The sequence below is a fragment of the Mesoplodon densirostris genome, chromosome 1 (assembly GCF_025265405.1).
Source record: "Mesoplodon densirostris isolate mMesDen1 chromosome 1, mMesDen1 primary haplotype, whole genome shotgun sequence".
NCBI classification, from domain to species: Eukaryota; Metazoa; Chordata; class Mammalia; order Artiodactyla; family Ziphiidae; genus Mesoplodon; species Mesoplodon densirostris.
This window is the reverse complement of record NC_082661.1, coordinates 34524759-34551194: the sequence shown is the minus strand read 5'-3', so window position 1 is coordinate 34551194 and position 26436 is coordinate 34524759. Positions and strand designations below refer to the sequence as shown.

At 41.0% G+C, this 26436-nt stretch overlaps 1 protein-coding gene and 1 long non-coding RNA gene across 2 annotated transcripts in view; one reads left to right on the top strand and one right to left on the bottom strand.

Moving 5' to 3' along the window:
* Positions 1-26436, bottom strand: part of LOC132498809 (uncharacterized) — a 185391-nt gene that overhangs the window by 101177 nt on the left and 57778 nt on the right. The gene's annotated exons all lie outside the window — the stretch shown is intronic.
* Positions 1127-11301, top strand: SLC35G1 (solute carrier family 35 member G1). Its single transcript, XM_060112318.1, has 3 exons — positions 1127-1377; positions 6107-6287; positions 8270-11301. Exons 1-3 carry the CDS (start codon positions 1200-1202, stop codon positions 9006-9008), a joined length of 1098 nt encoding a protein of 365 aa, XP_059968301.1. The 5' UTR covers positions 1127-1199; the 3' UTR covers positions 9009-11301.

Sequence of the window (26436 nt, the reverse complement as noted above, 5' to 3'; positions counted from 1 at the left end):
TAGTTGCGCAACAACTCTGCAAAGTAGGAAGGGAAATACTTTATCTCTGTCAATTAAATGAAGTAACCAAGGCTGGCTTCAGGTAGCATGGTGGTGATTGTCCGAGGTCACACACTCAGTGACAGAATCAGAGCCAAAACCCAGGACTTCTGATTTCAAGTCCAATATTGTTCAGCTGTGGATCCCTTTGTGCAAATATCTAAGTAAAGGCAAACCTCATTCTCTTGTTTAGTAACCTGCTTGAACTTGGACCTAGAACAGTTTAGACAGGTTCTTCCTTGCCCAGAGACTCTCTTTTCACATCTGAAGCAAGCAAAGAAATGAAAAAAGAATTACATAAACATAAAGAGGGTATTAGTGAATCCTAGAGCCAAATGACATAAATCTTTGCTTTTACCAGGTGCAGTTACATAAGATTATTGGAATTTTATTTCTAACCAAATTAGGATGACTTGGTTGACAACAGGAAGGAAGGGAGGGAGGACGAAGTAAATGAGGAAGGAAAAGAGAGAGATGGGCAGACAGAAATACAGACAATAAAGATCAATAATGAATGCCTACGGTTACAAAAAACATAGAAATGGGCTCTGCCCCAGTGTTATGGATACATTTCCCGTATGGTTACGTGCTAATCTTTTTTTTTTTTTTAACCTAAAACCAGTAAAATTCTACTCTCCTTGGATAAGTGGCAACGACAGAATACAGAGGAAAAACCCACGATCCTTCAAAGACAGGCACAGTGCTTGGCAAGGTCTTCAGGGTGTCCTAGAGGTGCTGAATGCGGCGCCACACGGAGAAATAAATGCACACTCCCCTAACCTCCCGACTGGCCTCCCTAAGAGAAGATTACACGACCCGCGGGGGTCCCTGCCTCCTTTCGCAATGACAGAAAGAGGTCTAGTGTGCCTTGGGAAGGATGACTCCAAGCTGCTCGCCAGTCTAGCCGGACCGCAGGAGAGGGGTGGACGCCTTGGGGCCGCAGCCTGACCTGGAAGGCGGCCGGCCTTCCCCTCGGGGACCTGAAGGTGAGAGGGTAGCAGAGGACGAGCGCGGTTCCCCGTGGAGGGGGTGGGGAGGCGAAAAGGCCGCGCGCGCATGCGCCGCACCGCCACCTCCGCGGGCCGGAAGAGCGGAGCAGTGGAGCCGCGGCTGCCGGCGCCAGACGCCGCGGTGGCCGCGGGGAGATCGCCGGCTGGGCGATGCGGCCCGTGGACGACACTGGGGCCGCCAAGCGGCTGGAGTCTGGGCTGCCGCTGGTGGACATCCCGCCCCCGGGCTCCAGGCAAGAGTCGGCGGCCACCGAGGTAGCGGAGACGCCCGGCCCCGGCGGGTGCTGGCAGTGTCCTTCCTTGCCGTGCGGCTCGCGCGCGGAGCAGGGTGAGTGCGGCGCACGGACCCTGGTGCGGGTGTCGCCCGTGGGGGACCGGGCGGGCGCCAGCGGTGGGGGTCCCCGCAGCCGCCGGCCGGGGGCCCCGTGTGGACCGCGCCCCTCCCCTTCCCACCCGGATCGGAGCTCGTGAACATCCTCACGCTGTTACCTGGGGGCGGAGGGTGCGGGCTGTAAAGCAGAAGCCCCCCGCGCCCCCGTCGGCGGGAAGAGCGCAGAAAGTTTCTGATTGTTTTGGAACCCCTTTGGGATTCTGAAACTGTTCCTATAATTAAAGTGATTAAAGTGTTGCGGGCAGGATCATGGAGTCAGATTGCCGTTCGGTGCGCCCTGCCCGAGATTGGGAGTCAGCGAGAAAGGCCATCCCACAGCTGGCCGAGGTTGGGAGGAAGCTAAGCAAGAGAACTGACCTCAATGTAAACGGTGTTGCTTGAAGAGGAAGTTGAAAAGCATCGAGTCTAGAAAAACGTTTGTCTCAGAGTTTTAGAATCTTGGAAAGGCAGAGTTGAGTGGGACTACTACTGGTTCTTAACCTTTTTGAGTTACAAGGAATTTGTAGCAACTGATGCAAAATGAAAGAGAGGCACAATCTTACAAACACGGGTAAGAGGTTCACGGACCCGCCTCCAAAGCCAGGGACCCCGTGTGAAAAACCCTTTATCTTATTCAATGTCTTCCTTTCACAAATGATGAAATTGAGGCCTGGGAAGGTGAGGGCTTTGGGAGGGTTTTTTTGTTTTGTTTTGTTTTTCCGAAGATCTAGCATGTATGGATGAGACACTTCACAGGTCCGGGCAGCACCAGGGATAGGATCCCAGTTTGCTAGCGACCCAGCCCAGAGCCCTTTCTCCTAGCCCCAAGCACATTCCTCCTTGAACTCCACCACCCACCTGGAGCAGCTTCCTCAAAGAAAAGAGAAATAGGCAGATGTCCTTTCAAGACAAAATTACACAATCTGCACCACCTCATCCTCTGGATCACCTCCCTTAAGTGTGACCTGGGATTTCTATGTCTTTTAGCTGACCCCACTTTCTGTCTGCACTTCTTGAGAGTCAGAAAATTCACACATTTTGTAGAGAGACAAACCCCAGGGAGATGGTTGTTGCTGCATTTTTGTCCTTAATGCTAAGAGAAATGATCAGGCTTCAGATCATTTATGTAAGGGTTACCTTCAGCTGAGCTGACCAGATGTGCAGCTTTGAAGAAGTCAGTTTCTCATCTTAGCATCCTATGGCTGAATGTTGTTACGATGGACTGCTGAGTTAGTCCTTGCAAACTTTTTTTTTTTTTTTTTCTTTTTGCGGTATGTGGGCCTCTCACTGTTGTGGCCTCTCCCGTTGCGGAGCACAGGCTCCGGATGCGCAGGCCCAGCGGCCATGGCTCACGGGCCCAGCCGCTCCGCGGCATATGGGATCCTCCCAGACCGGGGCACGAACCCGTATCCCCTGCATCGGCAGGCGGACTCTCAACCACTGTGCCACCAGGGAGGCCCAGTCCTTGCAAACTTTTAAACGATTCCCCTGTTTGTGAACCAAAGAGGAATACTTCAGGCAGAAGGTGGCAAAACCTACGTAAGCAGTTGCACTTAAGAATCTTGAGGGGTCTTTTAATTTCAAAGCAAGTTGCTAATAATAAGCCTTAGTAATACTTATTACTATAAGGTGACCAGATAATATTCCAAAAACAGGATTGCCTTAGAAACACTTTAAACCTCTGCACTGTTGTCATTGATCTTCGTGACAGTATCATTTTAGCCTCTTAACCCAATTGGTTATCTCAAGAAAGTTCATTTTCAAGTTCAGGTTGAAACTGTTACCCATTTTGCTTACATTCTTGGATAACCTTCACAGACAGCACACAGCTATCCTAAGACATCTGTTTATTTTCTTGAGGGACAGTGTGGGTCTTAGACTGAAGCAAGGAGAAGTTGTCTTAAGTCTGTGCCTCACATCCCCCTGGAAGGAGTGAGTTCCTTAGGGTAGCAGTGGCCCTGAAACCAGTAGAGCTTTTTACAGTGACCGAGGTCCCCTATTTCAGTGGGTCTAGGGTAGGGCTGGCTGTGAAGTTTTAGAAGTTCCTCAGTTGATTCTAATTCCCAACCTGGGTAGTGAATCACCAGTTTAAAGCAGAGGATAGAGAAAGTGAGCAACTTTTCAGTTTTCTTCTGACTCAGGAAATCGCACTGTGGCCACTTACTTAACTTGAATTATTTAGAGTTGCCAAATTATTAGATATGTTTTCCGTGGAATATGAACTTGGAAGCATATTACATAGGCAAATGCCTCTTTGGATTATGCTACTCTCTTGTCCATCTCCTTTGACGGAGAGAATTGAAATTACTATTCTGTAAGAGACTGAGGTTTGCCTGAAGAGAACCAGTCCTCAGTCTTATAACAAATAATCAAGTTCAACTAGACCTTGTAACTTAAAGTTTTAAAAGAGTTAAAATATCATGTTAAGTTAAAATATTCCTGGAGAAAATTTTAAAAGTTTAGGTTGGAGAAGATCCTTGAAATATAGACCAGGGAGATGTTTTCTGTCCTTGATCTTCCTATTCTGTTCTGCCTGAGGGTGTAGGTTCTATGTAAGGACTGGGTTTCTTTTAAGAAAAACTATTTTGGGGCTTCCCTGGTGGCACAGTGGTTAAGAATATGCAGGGGACATGGGTTCGAGCCCTGGTCCGGGAAGATCCCACCTGCCACGGAGTAACTTAGCCCGTGCACCACAACTACTGAGCCTACGCTGTAGAGTCTGCGAGCCACAACTACTGAAGCCCACGTGCCACAACTACTGAAGCCCGTGAGCCTAGACCCCGTGCTCTGCAACAAGAGAAGCCACGGCGATGAGAAGCCCGTGCACCGCAATGGAGAGTAACTCCTGCTCGCTGCAACTAGAGAAAACCTGCGCACATCAACAAAGACCCAACACAGCAAAAATAAATAAATAAATAAATAAAATAAATTTATAGGAAGGAAGGGAGAAAGGAAGAAAGAAAGGAAAACTATTTTATTTGGACCTGAATTCTGAAATTTCAGAAACTGACCTCTAAGGCTGACCAGAGCCAATACATATATTTTGTGGTGCTTAACTTGGAAGTCTTCTAAAGCTTCCTTCTCATAGGCTGAGTGGGTATGTGCAGTTTAGTTCCTACAGTATCTGAGCACATAGATATAGAACAGAACGTGGAGGATTCAGGCACTTACAATGGATAACCTATTACATGACGACTGCTAGCTCCAAGTCATTCTCTCCAGCAGTACACCTAGAACAGGAAAAGGTGGAGACCACTGACCAGAATGGCATCTTTTATTACAAAGGCTGTAGTGTACCCCCAGGAAGATTGTGCATCATCAGAGTTTGGTTCCACTTTGCAAATTGTTTGTCACTTGTGGGCAAAGGTGTTTAATTAACATGAGGATGTTGAAATGTACTACCTGGTGTTTGTGTTTATCAGAAAAGGGCATTAAAACAAACTTTGTGCAATACTGTTTTATGGCCGAGTAACCCATTGTAAATCCCTAGATTGGAATGAAAATCCTTGTTTTATTACAAATTGCATGTGCCTACACATCCTTCACCTCCACTATGCTCTTAACTAACAAGGGCCAGTACTGTGTTTCCTTCCTATTCTGTCCTTGTTTTTGTGTTAGTTTCAAAAAAGAAAAAAAAATATTCCTCAGTGTGTGGCCTATCTTTTAAGGAGGTCTCTGCTTAACATGTTGCATTTTGCTCTCCTCTGAATGATGGGGGTGAGATTGAAAGCAGGTTCTACTCCTGTCTTAGGCAGCTGTTTAAGACAGAGGCAGTGGCTGCTCCTACAGACTGTCATTAATGGATTGAATACTTGATGCCCTGGAGAAAGCAGAAGTTTCCTGGTTCAGATCAAGCCAAGAATTAGATGGCAGTCCTGTTTTTTGTTTTTTTAATTTTTAAGCACTTCTAAGCATTTTTAAGTACTAAGTCAGAGGGATAGATAACCTAGCCCCTGGCCTCAAAGAGTTTATGTTCTAAATGGAAGATAAGTCGTAAACCGTGAAAACTTTAAGATCTCCTTAACTGTTCAAAATAACTAAACAGAGAGCCTTCTCAGATTATGCTTTTGCCTGTGGTGTTAGACCCTACATCTTTCCACGAAATTTTCTTATATTATTTCCTTCAGCAAATATTTATTCAGGGTCTTCCATGGGCTAGGCCTGAACAGGGCAGCTGAGATCTTAGCCCTGGAGGAGCTTACAGGCTTGTGGGGGAAGTCAGCTAATCAACAAGTAGCCATATCACACAGTTAGGACCTGTTTTCCAGAAAAGAACACTTTCTACATAAAGCCGAGTTCACCAATGAGATGATATAAAATATCACTTGGAAGTATTTTTCTCTAGCCATCTTGATAAGCATTTCTTAAAGATTTCTTTCACCATCTTGGCAAGCTTTTTACTTCTTTTTGACTTTAGGAGTGAGGGATGAGTCTTCAGTGAGCCAAAGAGATCCATTTTATAGGGTGAACTGCATTTTAAAAATGTAGGTTTAAATTGTTGCCCTTTGTCTATGGTTCTTTATTCTTCATGGAGAAAATGGTTCAGATCCAGAGAACGGATATGCTTAGGAGGTAATTTTTGTATTCTGTTAGCTATTAATATTGTTCCATTTTTCTCAATTTCTAAGTAAAAGTGATTAAACATACCCTTGGAAGCAAGGACTAACCAGAATTTAATCTTTTTCAGAAGCTGAGAAGAAAGCACCCTGTCCTGGACTTGGCTTGTTTTACACATTATTGTCTGCGTTTCTCTTCTCAGTGGGCTCTTTATTTGTTAAAAAAGTGCAAGACATCCACGCTGTAGAAATTAGTGCATTCCGATGTGTGTTCCAAATGCTAATCATTATCCCTTGCTTAATATACAGAAAGTAAGTATTTCTTACCTGCAAAGTAGAAGGTATTAATAAATGTTTGTAAGTCTTTTGACCTGCTTAAATTATCTGCTCTACAGACTCTGCTTTATCCCTCTCACAGATTTACCAGTCCCTACACCCTTTGGCTCAGATTAATGAAAAGTCACAAGGATCCACCCACAGAAGATGCTCTCATAAGCACCAACCACATGCCCAAACAAAGGAGGGGAAAGAGATTCAGTTATTTACCACCCCCTATTTTGAGAACAAAGCTTTCCTTGTACAATTCCCCCCATCTTGTACCACCCTCCCTCTTTCCTTTGGCATAACTAGTATTTGGAAGAAAAAAGTAAACGGGAGGAAATAGTAGTGTCTCCTAGTGTCAGAGGTTTCTTTAAGTAGAACAGGCTGCTCTCCTACCAGGGCAGACAGAAGGTTACAGTAATAATATTTAGGTCTTCCCACTAGGGTGCCATGGGAAAGGGAAAAGGGGATCTTGAGAAAGGCCTTTTTAGCTCTTTTCTTGTTCAGTGTCCTCATCTGTAAACTGGAGGGAATGATATCCTTTGTCCTCTACCCTGTACGAAAACTGTAGTCCCCATCCTTACTCTTCTCTCCCCGCCCAGCCTCCCTTCCCCTTCCACATGGACCCCATACACACACCCTCCCCAGGTGAAAATTATACCTCCCCCACACTGTTGTAACCTCTACACACCCCTGTGTACTTAGACGCCTGGGAGGAGCGCCTGTTGGGTTCCTGGTGGCTGCTTGGCTCTTTCTCTCTTTGGGTAAAGATGCTTAAACTCCAGAATAAAAGCTTCAGTCACTTGCTACCAAAGTCTCTTTGTATCTATAACTCAGTGCAGATTTACTTAGAATAGTTTCACTCCTTATCCCAAGTCTTTGGTGAAAAAGGTGAAAATCCGCTAAGATCAAAAATATTGTCAGAAATTCCCATGTAGGTGTGGACAAGTCACAATATTTTAGGAAATGATGGTAGGTAAGACTTCAGAAATGTCTAAAGGTGGCAACAGACCACTGATGCTAACACAATCATTCTCTCCATTTTGGAGTAAAAGTATTGGCAGGAAGGCACTTAGAAGAATTTTCTTAAATTGTTGGCACTAATCTGTTTTGACCCATTTTATGTTTCACTATCATGAAAAACTCTTAGCTTTTCAAAGTATGGACCAAAGGTGACCACACTTTCATTCCTAACTCCAGAGACCAAGGGCTCCCTATATCAAGCCTAGACACTGCTCTAAAAAGGCCAGCTCTGGCACAGACCAATGAGCCGCACCTAGCCAGGAACTTACACAGTACTCTGCTTCGTAAATATTTAATTGTAAAGCATTTGAGCAACAGTTATTATATTTATCCGAACGCTACAGTTTCTTTTCCAGTGTACTTTAACTCTTTTCCTAAGGAGAACAATGAAAAGTTGTCTCATATTCAATGGCTGAAATAAATTTTAGCATTGCTTTCAGCTGTAACAGAAAAACTCACTAAGATTGAGAATGCACACTCGCATTCCCAAGTTTTCTTATACAGGGCAGCTAAATAATGAAATTGTATTTATTATAAAAATAACACTTTTCATTACAGAAAATTTTGGGAAAATAAATAGAAAGGAAAATTACCTATGAGTCCACCTCTTAAGGTATAACCATGATGAACATTTCAGTATATTTTCCTTTTTGTCTTTTTTGCAGGCATATATCTATACCTAGGGAAAATAATATCTATATTTGCTGACTTATACTATTTATGTATTTCTCTTGTGCTATTTTTGCTTCTACTGTGAACACTTTAATGTCATTAGCTATACTTAGGAAACACTTTCTGAAAGGTGTATAATAGTTGTAGACATTATAATTAATTTACTATTTCCTGTTTTCTGATAGTTAGGACTTTTAAGATAATGCTTAATTTAAAAATGTAATTTGAAAACAAATACCGAGTTCATTTAATATGCATTCCTTCCTTTGAATCTACAGAACTGGGTTTATAGGCCCCAAAAGTCAACGAATCTTCCTCCTTCTCAGAGGAGTCCTTGGTTCTAGTGCCATGATCCTTTTATACTACGCCTACCAGTCAACATCCCTCGCTGATGCCACGGTTATCTCATTTAGCTGTCCAGTGTTTACGTCTATAATTGCTTGCATATTTCTCAAGGAAAAGTATAGCCCTTGGGACGCTGTCTTCACTGCATTCACAATCACCGGAGTGATCCTTATCGTGAGGCCGCCATTTTTGTTTGGTTCCGAAGTCGTGGAGACCGATAAAGACTATTCAGTTCACCTGAAGGGTGCTTTCGCAGCACTTGTACACGCTGTGTTTGCTGCCGTGACTTTAGTTATCCTAAGGAAAATAGGGACATCTGTGGACTACGTGTTGAGCATTTGGTATTATGTAGTAGCTGGCCTTACCGAGTGCGTCATTGCCCTTTCTATATTAGGAGAATGGAGTCTGCCGCACTGTGGGTTGGACAGGCTATTTCTCATACTAATTGGGCTGTTTGGTTTGGGAGGTCAGGTGTTTCTCGCAAAAGCCATTCAAATAGAAAAAGCAGGGCTGGTAGCATTAATGAAGACTATGGATGTGGTCTTTGCTTTTATCTTTCAGATTATTTTCTTTCATGATGTGCCGTCGTGGTGGACAGTGGGTGGCTCCTTATGTGTAGTGGCCAGTAGCATTGGAGCAGCCATCCGTAAATGGTACCAGAGCTCCAAATAAAGCATCATTGCTGAAATGTGTATTTCTTTAAAGTACACCATCACCCAGTTGAGACATACCACCCGCATACACACCTGGAAAATCTGCATTTACTTCATTGACTATATACAATACATTTCATAGTTAAGGTACCATTTTTGAATATGGTATGTCTTTAATTAGTTGAGGATAGCCAGTCAGTTGGGTGTAGCAATTATTATTTTTTGTGTGTGTCAGTTATTTTTTGGTTTTGGTTTTGGCTTTGGTTGTTGGGGTGGCATTTGGTAAGAGAACACATCATTAGTTGAAGAAAAACTGCACAATTTTTTATGACTCAAGTATAAATATATGTAATTTTTAAAAGTGTATTTTTGGTACTGATGGGATATAGGTGGGAGGAAATTTTAGATTCTCTTTTAGCAGTGTAGAGGCTAAGAAACTTATTGATAATAATGCTGCTGTATAATTAGTGTTGTGTTGAGAATTCATTTGAAATGTAATCCCATTTAGGAGGCCAAAGCTGAAACCTGGAGTAGGTGCCTACTTAATGGTATTAATAAAACAAATGAATTAGCCTTATTTTCAAGGCTTTTATAAATTATTGTCATTCTTTTAACCCATATTTGTGCCTTTTCACTTTAGTGCTGAAATTTTCATACATAAACTTAAAAAAAATCTTTAAATCACCAAATTTGGCTAATAGTTTTCTGTTTTAGTGGCATTATCATCTGTAGCTACATTCTGTAAGTCTAATTGTCCTCTGTTTTTTTGAAACTGCACTAAATTTTTCTTAACTTTCTAAGTTAAGGTGTTTAAAAATCATAAGAAAGAAATCTTGGCATGGCCAGTGTGCACATTTCCATCCTGAAGTGTTTTCCCTATACTAGAAATGTGATTTTCTATAAATTCTCTTTGAATTTATGGTGTGATGCCAAATAAAATTTTCTCAGGGCTTTATTAGGTTGAACCATAAGAAATTGATGAGATTTTACCTTTTTAACTTACAAAAACCATAGTTCCTTATGGTTCACCCTATTAAGATACCTCTCTTACCTTCTAAACCAAATACTTAGGGGACTTGGAGTATATATTTTTTAAATTACTTTTTAAAATACAGTAATCCTAGTAAACTTATTTTTGTAGTCTTTTTCCCTTATGGAATTATTTATAATAATGCTTCATGTTATATAGTAAATGTAAAGACCTGTGAATCCATGGTCGATTGATTTTTGTAGTTTCTTCAATATGAAAACAAAATCACTGTTAAATTCTAGGTTATCAGTATGATATTGTGTCAGTGCTGCACCATGATACTAACATCATGAATTCAAACAACACATTTTATGTCTGGAACTTCATCAGGCCAGTATTCTGCAGTTAAAGAGAGAATGTAATATTTAGGAAACCTTGGGAGGTTAATCAGGAAGTAGAGAGTACACGCAAATGGCTCTTTGTCACAGTGAACCCTTTACTGGTGAGGCTATAATGGTCTCCAGCTCTTACTGTGTCAGAGCTCTTATCTTAAGCCTACAGATTTGAAAGATTATAGGCTCTTTCCCACTGTTTCATCACAATTCTTCCAAAGTAAGAAAGAACTTGGGCTTCTGAGGTTTATGCCTTGGTGAGAAAAGGATCTTTTCCAGTAGTTCCAAGAGGAAATTTTTGGCTTGCTGATCTTCCCAAGTGCTTCCCACCAGACAAATCCTAAATGAAGTCTGTTTAGGAAAGTCCCACTTTATAACTTTAGCCTAATCTGCAATATTAGAGTTTAGAGTTGCAAAAGCATCATTTTGCAAGTATGTTAGATAATTATAGACTTAGAGCGTCTTAGGGCTTAAGGGTTAGAGATCCTCTTGTAGGAGACATGCTCCATGTTTAGGGATGCTAGGGAGGGGACCTGCCCAAGATGGGTTTCCATGGTCTTATTTATCCCTCCTTTAGTTCCATGATTAAGTACGGAAAGTAAACCACTGCTTGAGCTACATAAGGTAAATGAACTCTCAGGGAACCGTCTCCTGGTTCTTTACCTTGCACAATAAAACCTATGGGACCTTGAAAGTTAAATCCCTTTGGGGGCCTGTACACTAGAGACATGTTTTATTTCAACAGTGTGGTTTAAGTGCTTGAATATCACAATATATGACCAAATTTGGAGAAAATGTTTCTTCTCCCAACTTTTACAGGGTGTGACTCTTAAATACTTTTATAATGTCCAGGGTATATATACAAGGATATGTATTGTAACAATTATGGGTGTGTATATTTTGCAAAGACTGTAGTTCCTATATCTTGAAAAGGGAACTATTTTCATAAACTGGTTTTATTTTATAATTGCTAATAAAATTAATATGCAAGAAAACTATATTTTGGTTTTTATGATTATAGCATATGTGCTAGCTAATATACCTTATTTCTTTTTTCATCCATGTGCTTCAAAGTGTACTTCTTAAAGAGATTGACCTCTGGCCATTCAGTTATGATGTAATAAGTTTCAGTTTGTTTATCTGTCTCTCTGATACTGTTACATCAAATCTAATGTCTCAAAAATAAAGGTCCTAATCTTATGTTCCAGTGAGGCCTTTATTTTTCTAGATCCTCAGAGCTTGGAGCAGCTTTTGTTCCTATAGCTAATCTGTTACTAAGTCATGAGTGTCTGTCTTCTTATTGTCTTGTGAATTCTTCTTTCCTCACCTTTCCACTGCTGCCGTCTTAGTCCGAGACTTACCACCTCACACCTAAATCACCACAACAGTATCCTGGTTATCTGCTTCTAGACCCTTTCTTCCACTCAGATCCTTGTTCCACTGCCAGACTAATCTTCCTAAGGCCCTTCTTTCACTGTTACTCTGGTTCTCATGTAGCCATAGCAATGCCTTCTTATGTACCACATCACCTCCAAATTATTCATCTGACCCTATTCCTACTTTTCCAACTTGATTTCTTGTGTCCCAATACAAATTGGATACTCGGGTCAGTCTCCCCACCAACTCCCACATTTGCCAAGAGATCCCTTCCTTTGTGTTTCGCCCGCTTTCTTTGCCCTCGAAAGCCTCTTAGTCTCCAACGGCTCAGCTGAGCTTCTGTTTCTTCCACTGTCTCCAGCTTCTCCCACCCATACTAGTCCACCTTGGAAGAATGGATAAAGCACTGGATTAGCTGTCTGAAGATCTGGGTGTGGTGTAATCACTTTCCAGCTAGGCCCTTCCACTTAGTGTCCTTGAGCCTGTTTTTCTCATTTGCTTCAATTATTAAATAGAAAAATATTACTTGCCCCAACCCATGTTACAAATAGTGTCATAGAAGGACTTGTAGACCACAAAGGAGGACAAAAACACTTAAGTATTGAACTGTGGTTACTATGGTAGAGTTGAGCATTCACTTCCTCTTCAAAATGATGCCTAGCCCAGGGTCCTTCCCCCTGAGCAGTCTCACCAGGAAGGGTATGACAGTTTTCTGGATTACAAACCTCATTTGGCTCCCTCCTGCTGGCACAGAATTCTCCTGTTGGACAGCTCTAATTTCCTGGCTGATCTGCCCATGTAGGGCTGCCAGTGGTCACTTTTTATCTTACCCATAGGTGTCACCGTCTTTCCAGTTCTGGCTTTAGCTCTGTGAGTATCACACCTGGCTCTGACTAGGGGGGTGAGCCTGATTCTCTGTGTGTTTCACATGCACTATTCTTCAAACTCAGCATGGCTCTTCTAGCCTCTTATCTTTTCACCCAATAAGCATAATTAGTCTACTGAGGGTAATCCAGTAGGAAGAGCCAGATCTCTTTGATAACATGCTGGCCGCTGATCTAGGTGTATGGAGCCATGGTCAGTACTGGGCATGATGATTTGGTAATTACAGTATAGGCTGGGCACATGAAGCCTGGGCATTACCCCAAACACACTACTATATGACCCCTTTGGTCCCTTACATCAAATCTAATACAGCTACCGTGTTCACTTAGAGTTCTGCAAGAGGGACCCTCTGTGATCCACAAAGACCCATTCAAGTTTTAGCCTATTTGAACACCAGATTTGGAAAACCAGTTCACAAAGAACCCATGAATCTTGACACTGCCCATCACTTCCTGGAAATGGTGGGTGAGGATTTATAGCAGGAGGGTAAGGAGCAGACATATCTGGTGTCAAGGTAGGGCAGAAAATGTTTTACCATAGAAGTCCAGTCCACAAGAAAAGGTTCCACGAGGTGCTATGCCAGCTATCACCTCCTAAGCCAGATTTGCAACACTATGAAACAATGCTGTTTTTATCACTAATTTAAAAAAATAGTTACTTTTCATAAGAAAAGTTATTTATGTTATAATGGAATCATTTTAAATAAACAAATGGAAACTTTTTAGTTTTGCTTTTAAATATTGTAAAATATATATATCCCACATGAACCAGAAGCTCTTTGGAGTCCAGTTCTCAGAAATGTTTAAGAGAGTAAAGGGGGCCTCCCTGGTGGCGCAAGTGGTTGAGAGTCCGCCTGCCGATGCAGGGGATACGGGTTCGTGCCCCGGTCTGGGAGGATCCCATATGCCGCGGAGCGGCTGGGCCCGTGAGCCATGGCCGCTGAGCCTGCGCGTCCGGAGCCTGCGCGTCCGGAGCCTGTGCTCCGCAACGGGGGAGGCCACAACAGTGAGAGGCCCGCATACCGCAAAAAAAAAAAAAAAAAAAAAAAAAAAAGAGAGTAAAGGGGTGCAAGACCAAAAGCTTTCTGAGCCGTAGGTTTCATAGAGGTATCAAATTTGAAACCTTAAAAAACAAAGATTAAACCCATCCCTTCTATTTCATGAGGTTCTGACAGTCTGAAATGCAGCTAAATATCAGTTTGTAAATTAGAAACCTCTTTAATGTGGAGTTTAATTTTAGAATTGTGAAGTTAAGTAACTCTAAATCTATATGAGGTCCAGATTATGTACCCGAGAGAGAGCAAAGGAACAATAAGAATCCAATTAGCCCATGGTCATTGGGTCATATCAAATTGTCTCCATTACTTCCTATGTATGTGCTTTGGTTCCTTTGTATGTGTACTTTAGAAAACTCAGAAGACTTTGCTACTCTGTAGGGTAGCACATGCATTGATACAACTTCTATGAAGGGCAATTTGACAACATCGATTAATTTACAGATGCACATATTTTTTCACCCAGAAATTCCATTTCAGGAATTTGTCTTATAGATATACTTGCTTACTGCAAAATGACATATACAAGATTATTTATTACAACATTACTTAATAGCAAAAAACAGAACTAGCCTGAATGTTTCTCAGTAGGGTACTGGTTAAACAAGTAATGGTACATACACAAAATACAATGGCATTAAAAGTAAATTAAGTCACACCATTGTAAAGCAATTATACTCTAATAAAGATGTTAAAAAAAAGTAAATTAAGAGAGAGCAAGGGAGCTTTGCATGCATGGATGTGGGATAATCTTCAAGATTAAGTGAAAAAAGCAAGATTTCAGATAGTAGCAGAGTATGTGATCAATTGTGTAAAAAGAGGGTAAACAATATTTCAGAAAGATACACAAGAATCTGGTGACATTGGTTGCCTTTAGGGAGAAGAATTTGGTGGCTGAAGAACAGGGTGGAAAGGTGACTTTTCACTGCATCCCCTTTTATACCTTTTGAATTTTGAGCTATGTGGATATATAACCTAGTCCAAAAATAAAATAGAAAATAAAACTGGTAGAACAAAAACAATAAGATGACTTGACAGAAAAGAAAGGAGGGGATGAAAGAAATAGATATATATATATATACATACAGACAGACAGACATAGAGAAATGTTTATTGTTTTAATATGATTTATCACCTGGCTCACCATCACTGACTTCCTTTTACTTTCTCCTCTCTCCCTTATCTAGCTTACAAATCAGACTTAAATTCCCACTTACTCCATGACTGAAGAAAATACAAAAGGAAAATCTGAATTTTCCCTAAGATCCCCAAAAACATTGCCCAGCCGTGGGCCAAATAACTGCCTTTCCACAGGACCAAAATTATTGTTTTTAATTAAAAATTTTTTTAAAATATTTATTTATTTATTTTGGCTGTGTTGGGTCTTAGCTGCAGCATGCAGGCTCTTTTGTTGTGGCATGCAGGCTTATCTCCCTAGTTGTGGCACACAGGCTCCAGAGCGCGCGGGCTCAGTAGTTGTGGCGCGAGGGCTTAGTTGCCCTGCGGCATGTGGGATCTTGGTTCCCCAACCAGGGATTGAACCCATGTCCCCTGCATTGGAAGGCAGATTCTTAACCACTGGACCACCAGGGAAGTCCCCAAAATTATTTTTACATGGAAAGTAATATTTATTAAACATGTCCCATCCAGGACAAGAGCTTCTTGATCTTTGTCTCATTCAATCCTTGCCAACTCTGGGAGATGGGTTGATTGGGAAATTGAAGTTCAAAGAGGTTGAAGGGGGTCACCTACCTGGTAAGTTCCAGTGACCTCACTAGTAAGTGAAGGAACTGAGCCACTGTCCTAAGTCTGTCTTATCCCAAAGACCTTGACCTTTCCAATACCTCACATCTCCTACCTAGCTAGGGTAGAATACAGGACAGGGAAACACTGTGGTGTTTGTCACTGTGGTGAAAGGAAAGGATTGTTTTTTCTTTCTTTCTTTCTTTTTTCTTTTTACTTCTTCTTCTTATTATTATTATTACTGGCTACTCCACATGGCATGCAGGATCTTCTCCAACCAGGGATCAAACCCGTGTCCCTGGAGTGGAAGCTCGGAGTCTTAACTACTGGACCGCCAGGTAAGTCCAAAAGGATTGTTTTTTTTTTTTTTTTTTTTTTTTTTTTTGCGGTACACGGGCCTCTTACTGTTGTGGCCTCTCCCGTTGCGGAGCACAGGCTCCGGACGCGCAGGCTCAGGGGCCATGGCTCATGGGCCCAGCTGCTCCGCGGCATGTGGGATCTTCCTGGACCGGGGCACAAACCCGTGTCCCCTGCATTGGCAGTCGGACTCCCAACCACTGCGCCACCACGGAAGCCCGGGATTGTTTCTAGATTTGGGGATTTGGAGGTATGTATGCCCTTCTCCTATCTCCTCCCCTCTCATGTAGCAAGAGCTGGATGTGAGAGTATAGAAGGTAGTGACAACACTGCATATATTTTAGTTTTATTTTTTTCAATCTATTAATCAACAGTTACTGAGCAGTAGCCATGTACAATCACAGTCAAAACAAGGAAACATCAAATATTGTCAAGCCCTCAAAATGGTCAAAATGACATGCAAACATGACATATATACACATTGTGTAATCAGTACACCTGGGCTACAGCAAGATACTGCCCAAGCACCTAGAAATGAGATAGCCTCCTGAGGTCTCAAAGAAGGGAAGAACAGAGCTGTGCAGTGCTGCCTAAATACACAGACTTGAACCTTGGGCCAACTGCATTCAGCCATAACTTCCCTAGATGCACTAAGAACATTTCTAAGGGTGTAACACACCAATCAGGAGGACTGGCCAGCCTCAGAAGCAGGAAAGTACGGTGGCTGTGGCAGACGTGTTCCCATTGTAGAGATGGGATGCACCAAGACGGGGAGTTCCCAGCTTTTCTCCCTAAAGGACCCCTAATAGCTGAGGAGAGTCCGAGGCATAGCTATAAGCATAGCAACAATAACCACTACCCTTTATTTTGTCCTTCTAGTGTCAGCTACTGTCCTAACTGCTTTTTGTGCTCTGGCTCACTGAATCTTGCAATGCTGTGGGGAAGGCTGTTTATTGTCTTCACTTCACTGTTGAGGAAACAGAGGCTTGCAGAAGTTAAATGACTTGTCCAAGGTCATGTAGCTAATAAGTGGCAGAGCCTGGGCCTTAAAATCCTTCTGTGTCAATCCCCAAGCCTCTGCCCCTGACTCTGCTGCTCTATTGCTCACCCCAAGCCTGAAGCTGCCCATGTCAAGCTCAAAAGTTCTTTGAGCCTTCATGCTTTTAAAAAAATTTATGTAATTTTTTGCATCCTAATTAATAATATATCAGTGTGTTTTAGTGTAAAGATATTATTTTAAATGACTCATTTGGTTATTTAACTTCTTATCCCCCAAATCTCTGGTACCCTAGGAAAATGTGTCAAGTTTATCCTGGGTCTGTGTACCCTCGACACCCTGCCATATAGACCATGGGACTCTTCAACTTGATTTTAAGAAACATTATCCAAAGATCAAGCAGTCAAGTCCCCAAGCTACTAACACTACAATTATAAAATCAACACCCCTTATTCCTTGTATATCCATAGTATATCAAGTATCCATGTGATTATAATTTGGCTTCTCACATACCTTAAGTACAAAAGAGAATGGACTAAGCAAAAGATTGAGCACCTAGTTCCCTAAACTGTTCTATTTCTCACTGTATATTAATAAAACTGGCACATGTTCCTCATATGTCTCCATGTACTTGGTTATTGTGCCTCTTCCCAGAGAAATATATTGTATTCCCAGCATCCCTCATCCCCTTTCTTGTAAGTAATACTCCTGTGTTACTCATGGTAATTATGCTAGCTGCTATCATACCCCCCAAATCTCAGAGATGTGTCAATGGAGTTTTATTTCTTAGTTACATCACAGTCTGATGTAAACTGTAAGCTCCCTGTAGTCTCCCCTTTAAGTGGTGTATATTTTACGGTTACAGCACATCTCAGCTGAGACCAGCCACATTTCAGGTGCTCAGTGGCTACATGTAACTAGTGGTTGTCTGACAGCACAATTCTAGAAAGTGCTGGGAGGAAAGGAGGGTTACAGTAACAGCTACCATTGTTACTGGAGCTGCCATGTGCCAGCATATTTCAAAGCTCCTTACACATTTCTCTCATTTGATTCTTGGAATAACCTTATAAGATTGATGTTCTTTTCCCTATTTTACAGTCTTAGAGCGTTTAAGAGACTTGTGAGGTCACATAACTAGCAAAGAACAGAGATCTGACCCAAAGCACTTTCTAACTGATCTCATGCTTCCCATTTACAGATACAAGAAGATGAATTGCTCTGGACTTCACCCCAAAGGTCATGAAACAGCGCAGGGCCTAATCAAAGCTCAAAGGAATGGCACTAATATCACCAGTAAGGTGTGCAACCAAACCAGCCATTCCCTGTGAAAGCAAAGAGGCACCTACTATGCAGATTAGAGAAGCAGAAACAAGGTGCTAATAAACTTCCCCAGCAAAACAATATTCTTTAAGAAGCAATGGTGAGGGAATGAACAAAGTGAAGAGAAAAGGAAAGCTATGCTAACCAGAAAGAGATAAGTGAGTCTGAACATTAACAAAGGGCAAAAGCTGGTGATATAAAAGTAATCACAACCTTGGCAGATAAACATGCAATTTCAATAAAGCAAGTGGAAGTGGATGCCACAGGCCCTACTTGTAAAGTTGCTCTTGGGAAGAGGAGGAACCAGAGCCTGGGGCCAGGTCAGGGGTTATCAGGATCAACTGTGGAAAGCAAGTCAAAGGAAGAGCCAAGGTCACAATGGAGACAAAGATGTGCAACCATCCAAGGTGTGCTGTTAGAACACCACATCTGGCAGGCTCTGTACCAGCTACCAAGATAGACACAGCTGCTTACATGTGCTCAGCTAGAACTAATGCCAAAAGCAAGAATCCATATAAACAGTCCTCAATGAGAGAAGAACATCATGCTAAATTTATTAAATCCCTACATTATGCCTTCTCTATATTTAGAGTTTAAATGTCTTTTATTTACAAAACGATGGTAATAGTGGATTCCCATTGTTTGGATGGCTTTGTCTATCTTTATTTTTATGTCCTTACCTGGCAAATGTAGAAGTTGACAATTTTATATCGGTCCTCCAGTTTTATCATTTAAAAACATTTTAGCGGTATATAAAATCAAAAAAGCACTGCTTAAGATTCCATCCTTTTTCATGTGTACCAGATTTTGCTTCTCTCTGGTATAATTTCAACTACTCCTTCTACCCTAGCTCCATCCCCTCAGTGCGTAAATATGCTCAAATTTCTTCCAAGTAAACCAAATCAAATGAAACCTTCCTTAAACTCTCCTCCCTTCCTCTCTAGATACACCTGAGCACCGGTTTCTTCTTTAACTTCCATTCTTTCCTCAACGCCCCCCCCAACTGTTTATTCCTCTAATATTTCACACTGGCAATTGAATATTTAAAAATTTTGCAATAGTTTCTCCACCAAAATAAAGATTAATTAAAATCTATTATTCAAGTATAATGCTTTCCCTTCTGGTTGAATCACCATTAAAACACTATTGCCTTCTTCCTATTTAATCACCTTCAGAGGGCCCAGCATTACATTAAATAGTCCTTTGTCAGTTTACCTTGGGAACTTAGACAAGTTCATAAGCTCTGTATAAGAGAAAAGCTATGTTCCAAACTGGTTTTCAAATACATTTTGTTTTTCTTTTATCTTTTTATTTTGATGTAATTTCAGAACTACAGAAACACAGCAAGAACTGTACAAATAATTCCCACTACCTTTTCACCCGGATTCCCCAAAAGTGAACATCTGAGAGTCTACAGACGTGATGCCATTTACCCCTTGCATTATTCAGGGTTCTCCAGAGAAACAAACCGATAGGAGATATACACATATCTTGAGAGAGATATGTATGGGCATGGGGTGGGGGGCGGCAGTTTAGATTAAGGAATTGGCTTATGCAGTTATGGGGGCTGGCAAACATGAAATCTGTAGGGCAGCCCAGCAGGCTTGAAATTCAGGTGAGAGTTGATGTCGCATTCTCGAGTCTGAATTCCACGGGGCAACAGGCTAGAAATCAGGCGACTGTCTACATTGCAGTCTTAAGAAGAATTTCTTCTTCTTTGGGAAACCTAAGTCTTTACTCTTTAAGGCCTTCAACTGATTGGATGAGGCCCTCCCACATTATGGAGTATAATCTGGTTTCCTCAAAGTCTGCTGATTTAAATGTTAATCATATCTTAAGAATATCTCCACACCAATATCTAGATGGTTGTTTGACCCAGCAACTGGGCATCATTGCCTAGCCAAGTTGACACATAAAATTAACCATCATATCCCTAAAATTCTGCCTTGTCTATTTCCTTCAAAAGCATATTCTCTCAATAACCACAGTAAAATTTGCAAAATCAGGAAATTAACATCAATATAATGCTAATATCTAATATACTGACTTTATTCAAATTTTACCAATTTTCCCAATAGCCAAAAAAAAATATGGACAGTTCTAAAGTGAACAAGAAAAATGTTTACAAGTCAGAAACTGCTACACAGAAAGTAATTTTAATGAAAGGATTGTTAATTTTTTCAGTGCTTCTAATTGAGGAAATTAAAAGTTGGCCATTCTCTGATGGACTCAATCAATTTTTGGAATTTGATATTCAAAATCCCAAAGTCTGGTACCTGGCTAGAGATTCCATCCTTTCTCATATGCTTTAAGAACTTGTTTTTCTAATTCCTCAAACTTTCCACTTCTATTGGCCCTCCTTCGGCATATAAATATGTTCATGTCTCTCCCATCTTCAAGCCAAACAAAAGCAAACAAATCCTTTTCTAACTCCAACCTTTCCTTTTTGCTGTTATCCTAGTTCTTCCCATCAAACTTAGACTTCTAGAAAGAATCACCCACACCTGTCTCATATTCCTCCTCCCCACCCCATTTACTCCTCAGTTTAGTAGATACCAAATCCATCTGTGTCCCTTTTGCTTGCTTGAATATCCCCAATTTTGTTTGCTCAGGGAAAGTGACCCACAACCCAACCTCAGGAGAGGGGCTAAGGTGGGAGTGAATTTCAGTTACCATGATGATCTAATCCACTTGCCAGTGATTGGCATAGAAAGGGGCAAAGAAACCAATTCTGGTTAATGAGATGAGAAGGAAAGTTTATAGGCAATATCTCTGGGAAAGATTTTCTTATTCTCACAATGAGGTTTCTGATAAGAACCTTTTCTGCTTTGTAAGGAGGTGATGCTTGGAGCCACTGCAGCCTCTTGCAACCATGAGGACATCTAGCCAAAGGCATCCATTGACTGATAAAACTCAATGGCACTATGAGTGGTAGTTAACATTTTGCAAGCTAGCAAATCACTAATTAGACAATTAGTCATTTATCCCCCCAGTATTCAAGGTAATAAAAAAAATCCATTGTTTAAAACCTTTATTTTTCAATTTTTCAATTTTTTTTTTTTTTTTTTTTTTTGTGGTACGTGGGCCTCTCACTGTTGTGGCCTCTCCCATTGCAGAGCACAGGCTCTGGACGCACAGGCTCAGCAGCCATGGCTTACGGGCCCAGCTGCTCCGCAGCATGTGGGATCTTCCCAGACCGGGGCACGAACCCATGTCCCCTGCATCGGCAGGCGGACTCTCAACAACTGCGCCACCAGGGAGGCCCTATTTTTCAATTTTTAAACATCCTAATTATTTACTAATATTGCAAAGCATTATTTCTTATCCTCCCTTTTTTTCCCATTTTTTGAAAATGCACATTATTTCAGTTATGTTGTATAAAATGAGCTATTGATGGATATCTTAAGAATTTAACCACTGGGGACTTCCCTGGTGGTGCAGTGGTTAAGAATCTGCCTGCCAATACAGGGGACATGGGTTCAAGCCCCGGTCTGGGAAGATCCCACATGCTGCGGAGGAACTAAGCCCGTGCACCACAACTACTGAGCCTGCTCTCTAGAGCCTGCGAGACACAACTACTGAAGCCCGTGTGCCTAGAGCCCGTGCTCCGGAACAAGAGAAGCCACCGCAATGAGAAGCCTGTGCACAGCAACGAAGAGTAGCCCCTGCTCGCCAAAACTAGAGAAAGCCTGCGCGCAGCAAGGAAGGCCCAACGCAGCCAAAAGTAAATAAATAAATTAATTAATAAAAAAAAAGAATTTAACGACTGGACATGACATTATATTTAAGACAAAATTCCAAGGGCCCACAAGTTAGCTTTTAAATAATAATTTGCACTGGAATGTCCCGGGAACCTTCAGTTAATGGCAGTGCTATGTTAGTCATGGTTCTCAGCTTTCCAAATCAATATGAATTACTTTAATGTAATATTTTTCTAAGGTTCTGTGCACTTTATTGTGTATGGTCCTTTCAAAAGGCTACCCGGCTACCCGGGGGCTTCCCTGGTGGCGCAGTGGTTGACAGTCTGCCTGCCGATGCAGGGGACACAGGTTCATGCCCCGGTCCGGGAAGATCCCACGTGCCGCGGAGCGGCTGGGCCCGTGAGCCATGGCCGCTGAGCCTGCGCTTCCGGAGCCTGTGCTCTGCGACAGGAGAGGCCACAACAGTGAGAGGCCCGCGTACCGCAAAAAAAAAAAGGCTGCCCGGCAGCTTGGTCTATGATTTTTCCGCAAAGATAGCAGAAGTATTTCAAACAGGAAAGCTTTTAAGATTCTGAAATCATTTACAGAAAATCATTTAGTGAAGTGGCTTAGTACTCATTATCAAAGAATGTTGATTTGAATGTCTGCCTGGGCTACGCTCTAGGGAAAAAAGAATTGTCAAAATACCTTTGAGGCTATACACGCAGGATCCCCTTGGTTTAGAGCTCAGTTTTACCAGTAGATGTCGCTATAGTCAGACATTATTTTAGAAAAAGATAAAGGTGACCTCATTAGCATTTAAAGGCTGTCGGGGGAGAAGCAAACAAGCTCTTCTACACCTAAACATGTGCTCTTTTTTTTAAAGAAAACGCAGTAGGCATCTAATAAATGTTTTCTGAGTGAATTAATGAATAATCAATGTATATTAATTATTCTGCCTTGAAATCTTTGTGACTGAGTTATGTTCATAGGAATGTCAGAGGCAAAGCTTTAGAATTTGCAAAATAAAAATGAGCTCTAAGATATGAGCAGACAAGTTTAGAAGAAAACAACTTGTCTAGAGTCCATTCATGAGATGGGGCATGAGAATTCAAGCAATTCGACTTCGCAGACATTAACTGCATCCATCCTATGTCAGCAATGAGTGAGGTTCTACTAGAAACAGCGGGAGATGTGGTACCTAGGGCTCCATGGGAAAGTGAAGCAGAGGCCATTTGTTCTGTCCTCCATCCGTGAAAGGGGGAAGGGATAGATTTTCCTGGCACCACAGTCAGACACAAGTTCTCAAATCTGGGAGAAGGGGCCAAGAAACAATTCCCACTAGCTAATTTAACACCCACTTTCCCTTTTTTTAGCAGAGGTTGGCCTGCACATGACATAAAGACATTATGCAAGCAGTTTACAAAGTTGTCATATTATTCAGAGGTTTGATACTGATTATATATATAATATGTATTATATTCATTTTGAGTACTTGCTAAGGCGCACACTCTGTACCAAGTCCCTTATCTGATTTAATCCTCCCAAAAGCTCTGTGAGGCAGGAACTTTTATTATCCTCATTTTTAGAGATGAAGTGTCTGAAAAACATGGGGTTGGGGGATTGAGTGGTTAAACAACTTATCCAAGATCACCTAGTCAATGAATGGTAGAACAAGAGTCAAACCTAGCCCTGTGTAAAGCACTCTGCTGTGCTCTTTCTTAGTTCGTTATTCCAAGGCAACAGGCTCTATTAGTGTTTGATCAGGTAAAATCTGGAGTCAATTTGTTTAAGTTGACTTTACCCCCTCAGAAATAAACTCACATATATATAGTCAGTAAATTTACCATAAAGAAGCCAAGAGTATGCAATAGAGAAAGGACAGTCTCTTCGATAAACGGTATTGGAAAACTGGATATCTACATGCAAAAGGATAAAACTGGATCACTACCTTACACACCATACACAAAAATCAATTTAAAATGAATTAAAGGGACTTCCCTGGTGGCGCAGTGGTTAAGAATCTACCTGCCAAGGCAGGGGACATGGGTTCAATCCCTGGTCTGGGAAGATCTCACAGGCCACGGAGCAACTAAACCTGTGAGCCACAACTACTGAGCCTGCACTCTAGAGCCCCGAGCCACAACTACTGAGCCCATGTGGCACAACTACTGAAGCCCGTGTGCCTAGAGCCTGTGCTCCTCAACAAGAGAAGCCACCTCAATGAGAAGCCCAAGCACCGCAACGCAGAGTAGCCCCCTCTCTCCCCAACTAGAGAAAGCCCATGCACAGCAACAAAGACCCAACACAGCCAAAAATAAATAAATAAAATAAATTTTACAAAATGGATTAAAGACTTTAACATAAGACCTGAAACCATAAAAATCCTAGAAAAAAACAGGCAGTAAGCATCTTGATATCATGATTTTTGGATTTGACAACAGAAGCAAAGGCAATAAAAGCAAAAATAAGCAAGTTAGACTACAGCAAACTTAAAAACATCCGCATGGCAAAGGAAGCCATCAACAAAATGAAAAGGCAACTTATGAATGGAAGAAAATATTTGCAAATTATACATCTGATAAGGGATTGATATCCAAAATTCATAAAGAACTCATACAACTCAATAGCAAAAAAAAAAAGAGCAAACAATCTGATTAAAAAATAGGCAGAGGATCTGAATAGACATTTTCCCAAAGACATACAGATAACCAACAGGTACATGAAAAGATGCTCAACATCACTAATTGTCAGGGAAGTGCAAATCAAAACTCCAATGAGGTATCACCTCACTCCTGTTAGAACAGCTATTATCGCAAAGACAAGGAATAACAAGTGTTGAGGATGTGGACAAAAAGGAATCCTTGTTCACTGTTCATGGGAATGTAAATTGGTAAAACCACTATGGAAAACAGTATGGAGTTTCCTCAAAAAATTAAAAATAGAACTACCATATGATCCAACAATTTCACTCCTTGGTATTCATCCAAAGGAAGCAAAACACCAACTTGAAAAGCTATCTGCATCCCCTTGTTCATTGCAGCATTATTTACAATAGCCAAGACTGGAAGAAACCTAGCTGCATTTCATTTATATATATATATATATATATATATATATATATATATATATATATATACACACACACACACACACACACACACATCAACTGTAAAAAGGAAGTCTTGCCATTTGCAACAACAAGGGTGGACCTTGAAGGCATTATTCTAAGTGAAATAAGTCAGATGGAAAAAGACAAATACCGTATGATCTCACTTATATATGGAATCTAAATAATAATAATTATTATTTTTATAATTATTTTTATAATAATAATAATAATAATAATAATAAACCCTAAATTCATAGATACAGAGAACAGATTGGTAGTTGCCAGAGGTGGAGGATGGAGGGTGGGTCAAATGTGTGAATGTGGTCAAAAGGTACAAACTTCCAGTTATAAAATAAATGAGTCATGGAGATACAATGTACAGAAAGGTAACTATAGTTAATAATATTGTATTTTATTTTTGGAAGTTGCTAAGAGAGATCTTAAAAGTTCTCATCACAAGAAAAATATTGTAGCTATATATGGTAATGGATTTTTAACTAGACCTATTGTGGTGATCATTCACAATATATAAATATCGAATCATTATGTTGTATACCTAAAACTACTATAATGTTATTTTAACCATATCTCAATTTTTTAAAAAGTTGACCTTACCTGAATCATTCGTTTAAAAAATCTTCATTATTGAGCCATGCCTATGAACAGGCACTCTGCTGTGTGCTAGGAGAAGGGGAATATAAAGGCATGAAAGCCAACTGCCCTAGAAGAAATTGTAATTGAGTGGAAGTAGAGATGGGGTGTGTGGAGATGAGGAGGAACTTGAATGAGGAAGGTCACCCAGCCTCTGTCCTCTCTACACAGCTCAGGAGGATTTGGGGAAAGTGGAGAAGACTTGGAGCAGCTGCTGTGAGGAATGTGCGAGGTTAAATAATATGTCTGGGAGAAGCAAGGAGTATTTCAGGATCCTTTCCACTCAGAATTAATGGAGCTTATTTTCTCAGATTTTCCAAAATAAAGTTCACCTCTGGCTAGAGCTCAAGCTTGAAGAATTTCAGTTCAGAATTTAGTTTTGTTTCTTGAAAATTTGTGAGCACTTAAAATTTTTTAGCATGAAAATATATAATTGATAATACTGCATTAAGGAGAAGGAGGCCAAAATGCTTACTTGACTTTCAGTGTTGATTATCTACTCAACTTACTATTTCTTATTGTCGCCTCACTTCTGAAATAAAGAACCAATGAAGTAAGAAACGTTTTCAAAGCCAAAGTTGAAATTATAAGACAAACCTAAATTTAGGGACATTTGTGTTTGTATTTTCAAGATATGTGGGCTTATTGCCCTAATCCTTACATTGTTAACAATGTCATCTGCTTGCTTTGTGTTTCTTCATAAATGTGTAGAAATTTTCTGGCTCCACTGGGATGTTTTCAGTTCTGCTCTATTCCACTTAAAATATTTTGTTAAATTATCTCATTGCATTTTATGTTTAGAAATCCTCTCTTTGAGACATTCCATCTTGCTTCTGGCGGGGGAGGTAAATCTGGTGAGTTGAGTGTTAATTACTAAATGGAATTTCTTCAGATTCAAATCTTCCCCCA

Bases quoted from the DNA above. Each gene is read 5' to 3' on its own strand.
- SLC35G1 (XM_060112318.1), top strand. From the start codon at position 1,200: ATGCGGCCCGTGGACGACACTGGGGCCGCCAAGCGGCTGGAGTCTGGG. The intron at 1,378-6,106 runs GTGAGTGCGGCG...AATCTTTTTCAG, and splicing joins CGGCTCGCGCGCGGAGCAGG to AAGCTGAGAAGAAAGCACCC. The intron at 6,288-8,269 runs GTAAGTATTTCT...TTGAATCTACAG, and splicing joins CCTTGCTTAATATACAGAAA to AACTGGGTTTATAGGCCCCA.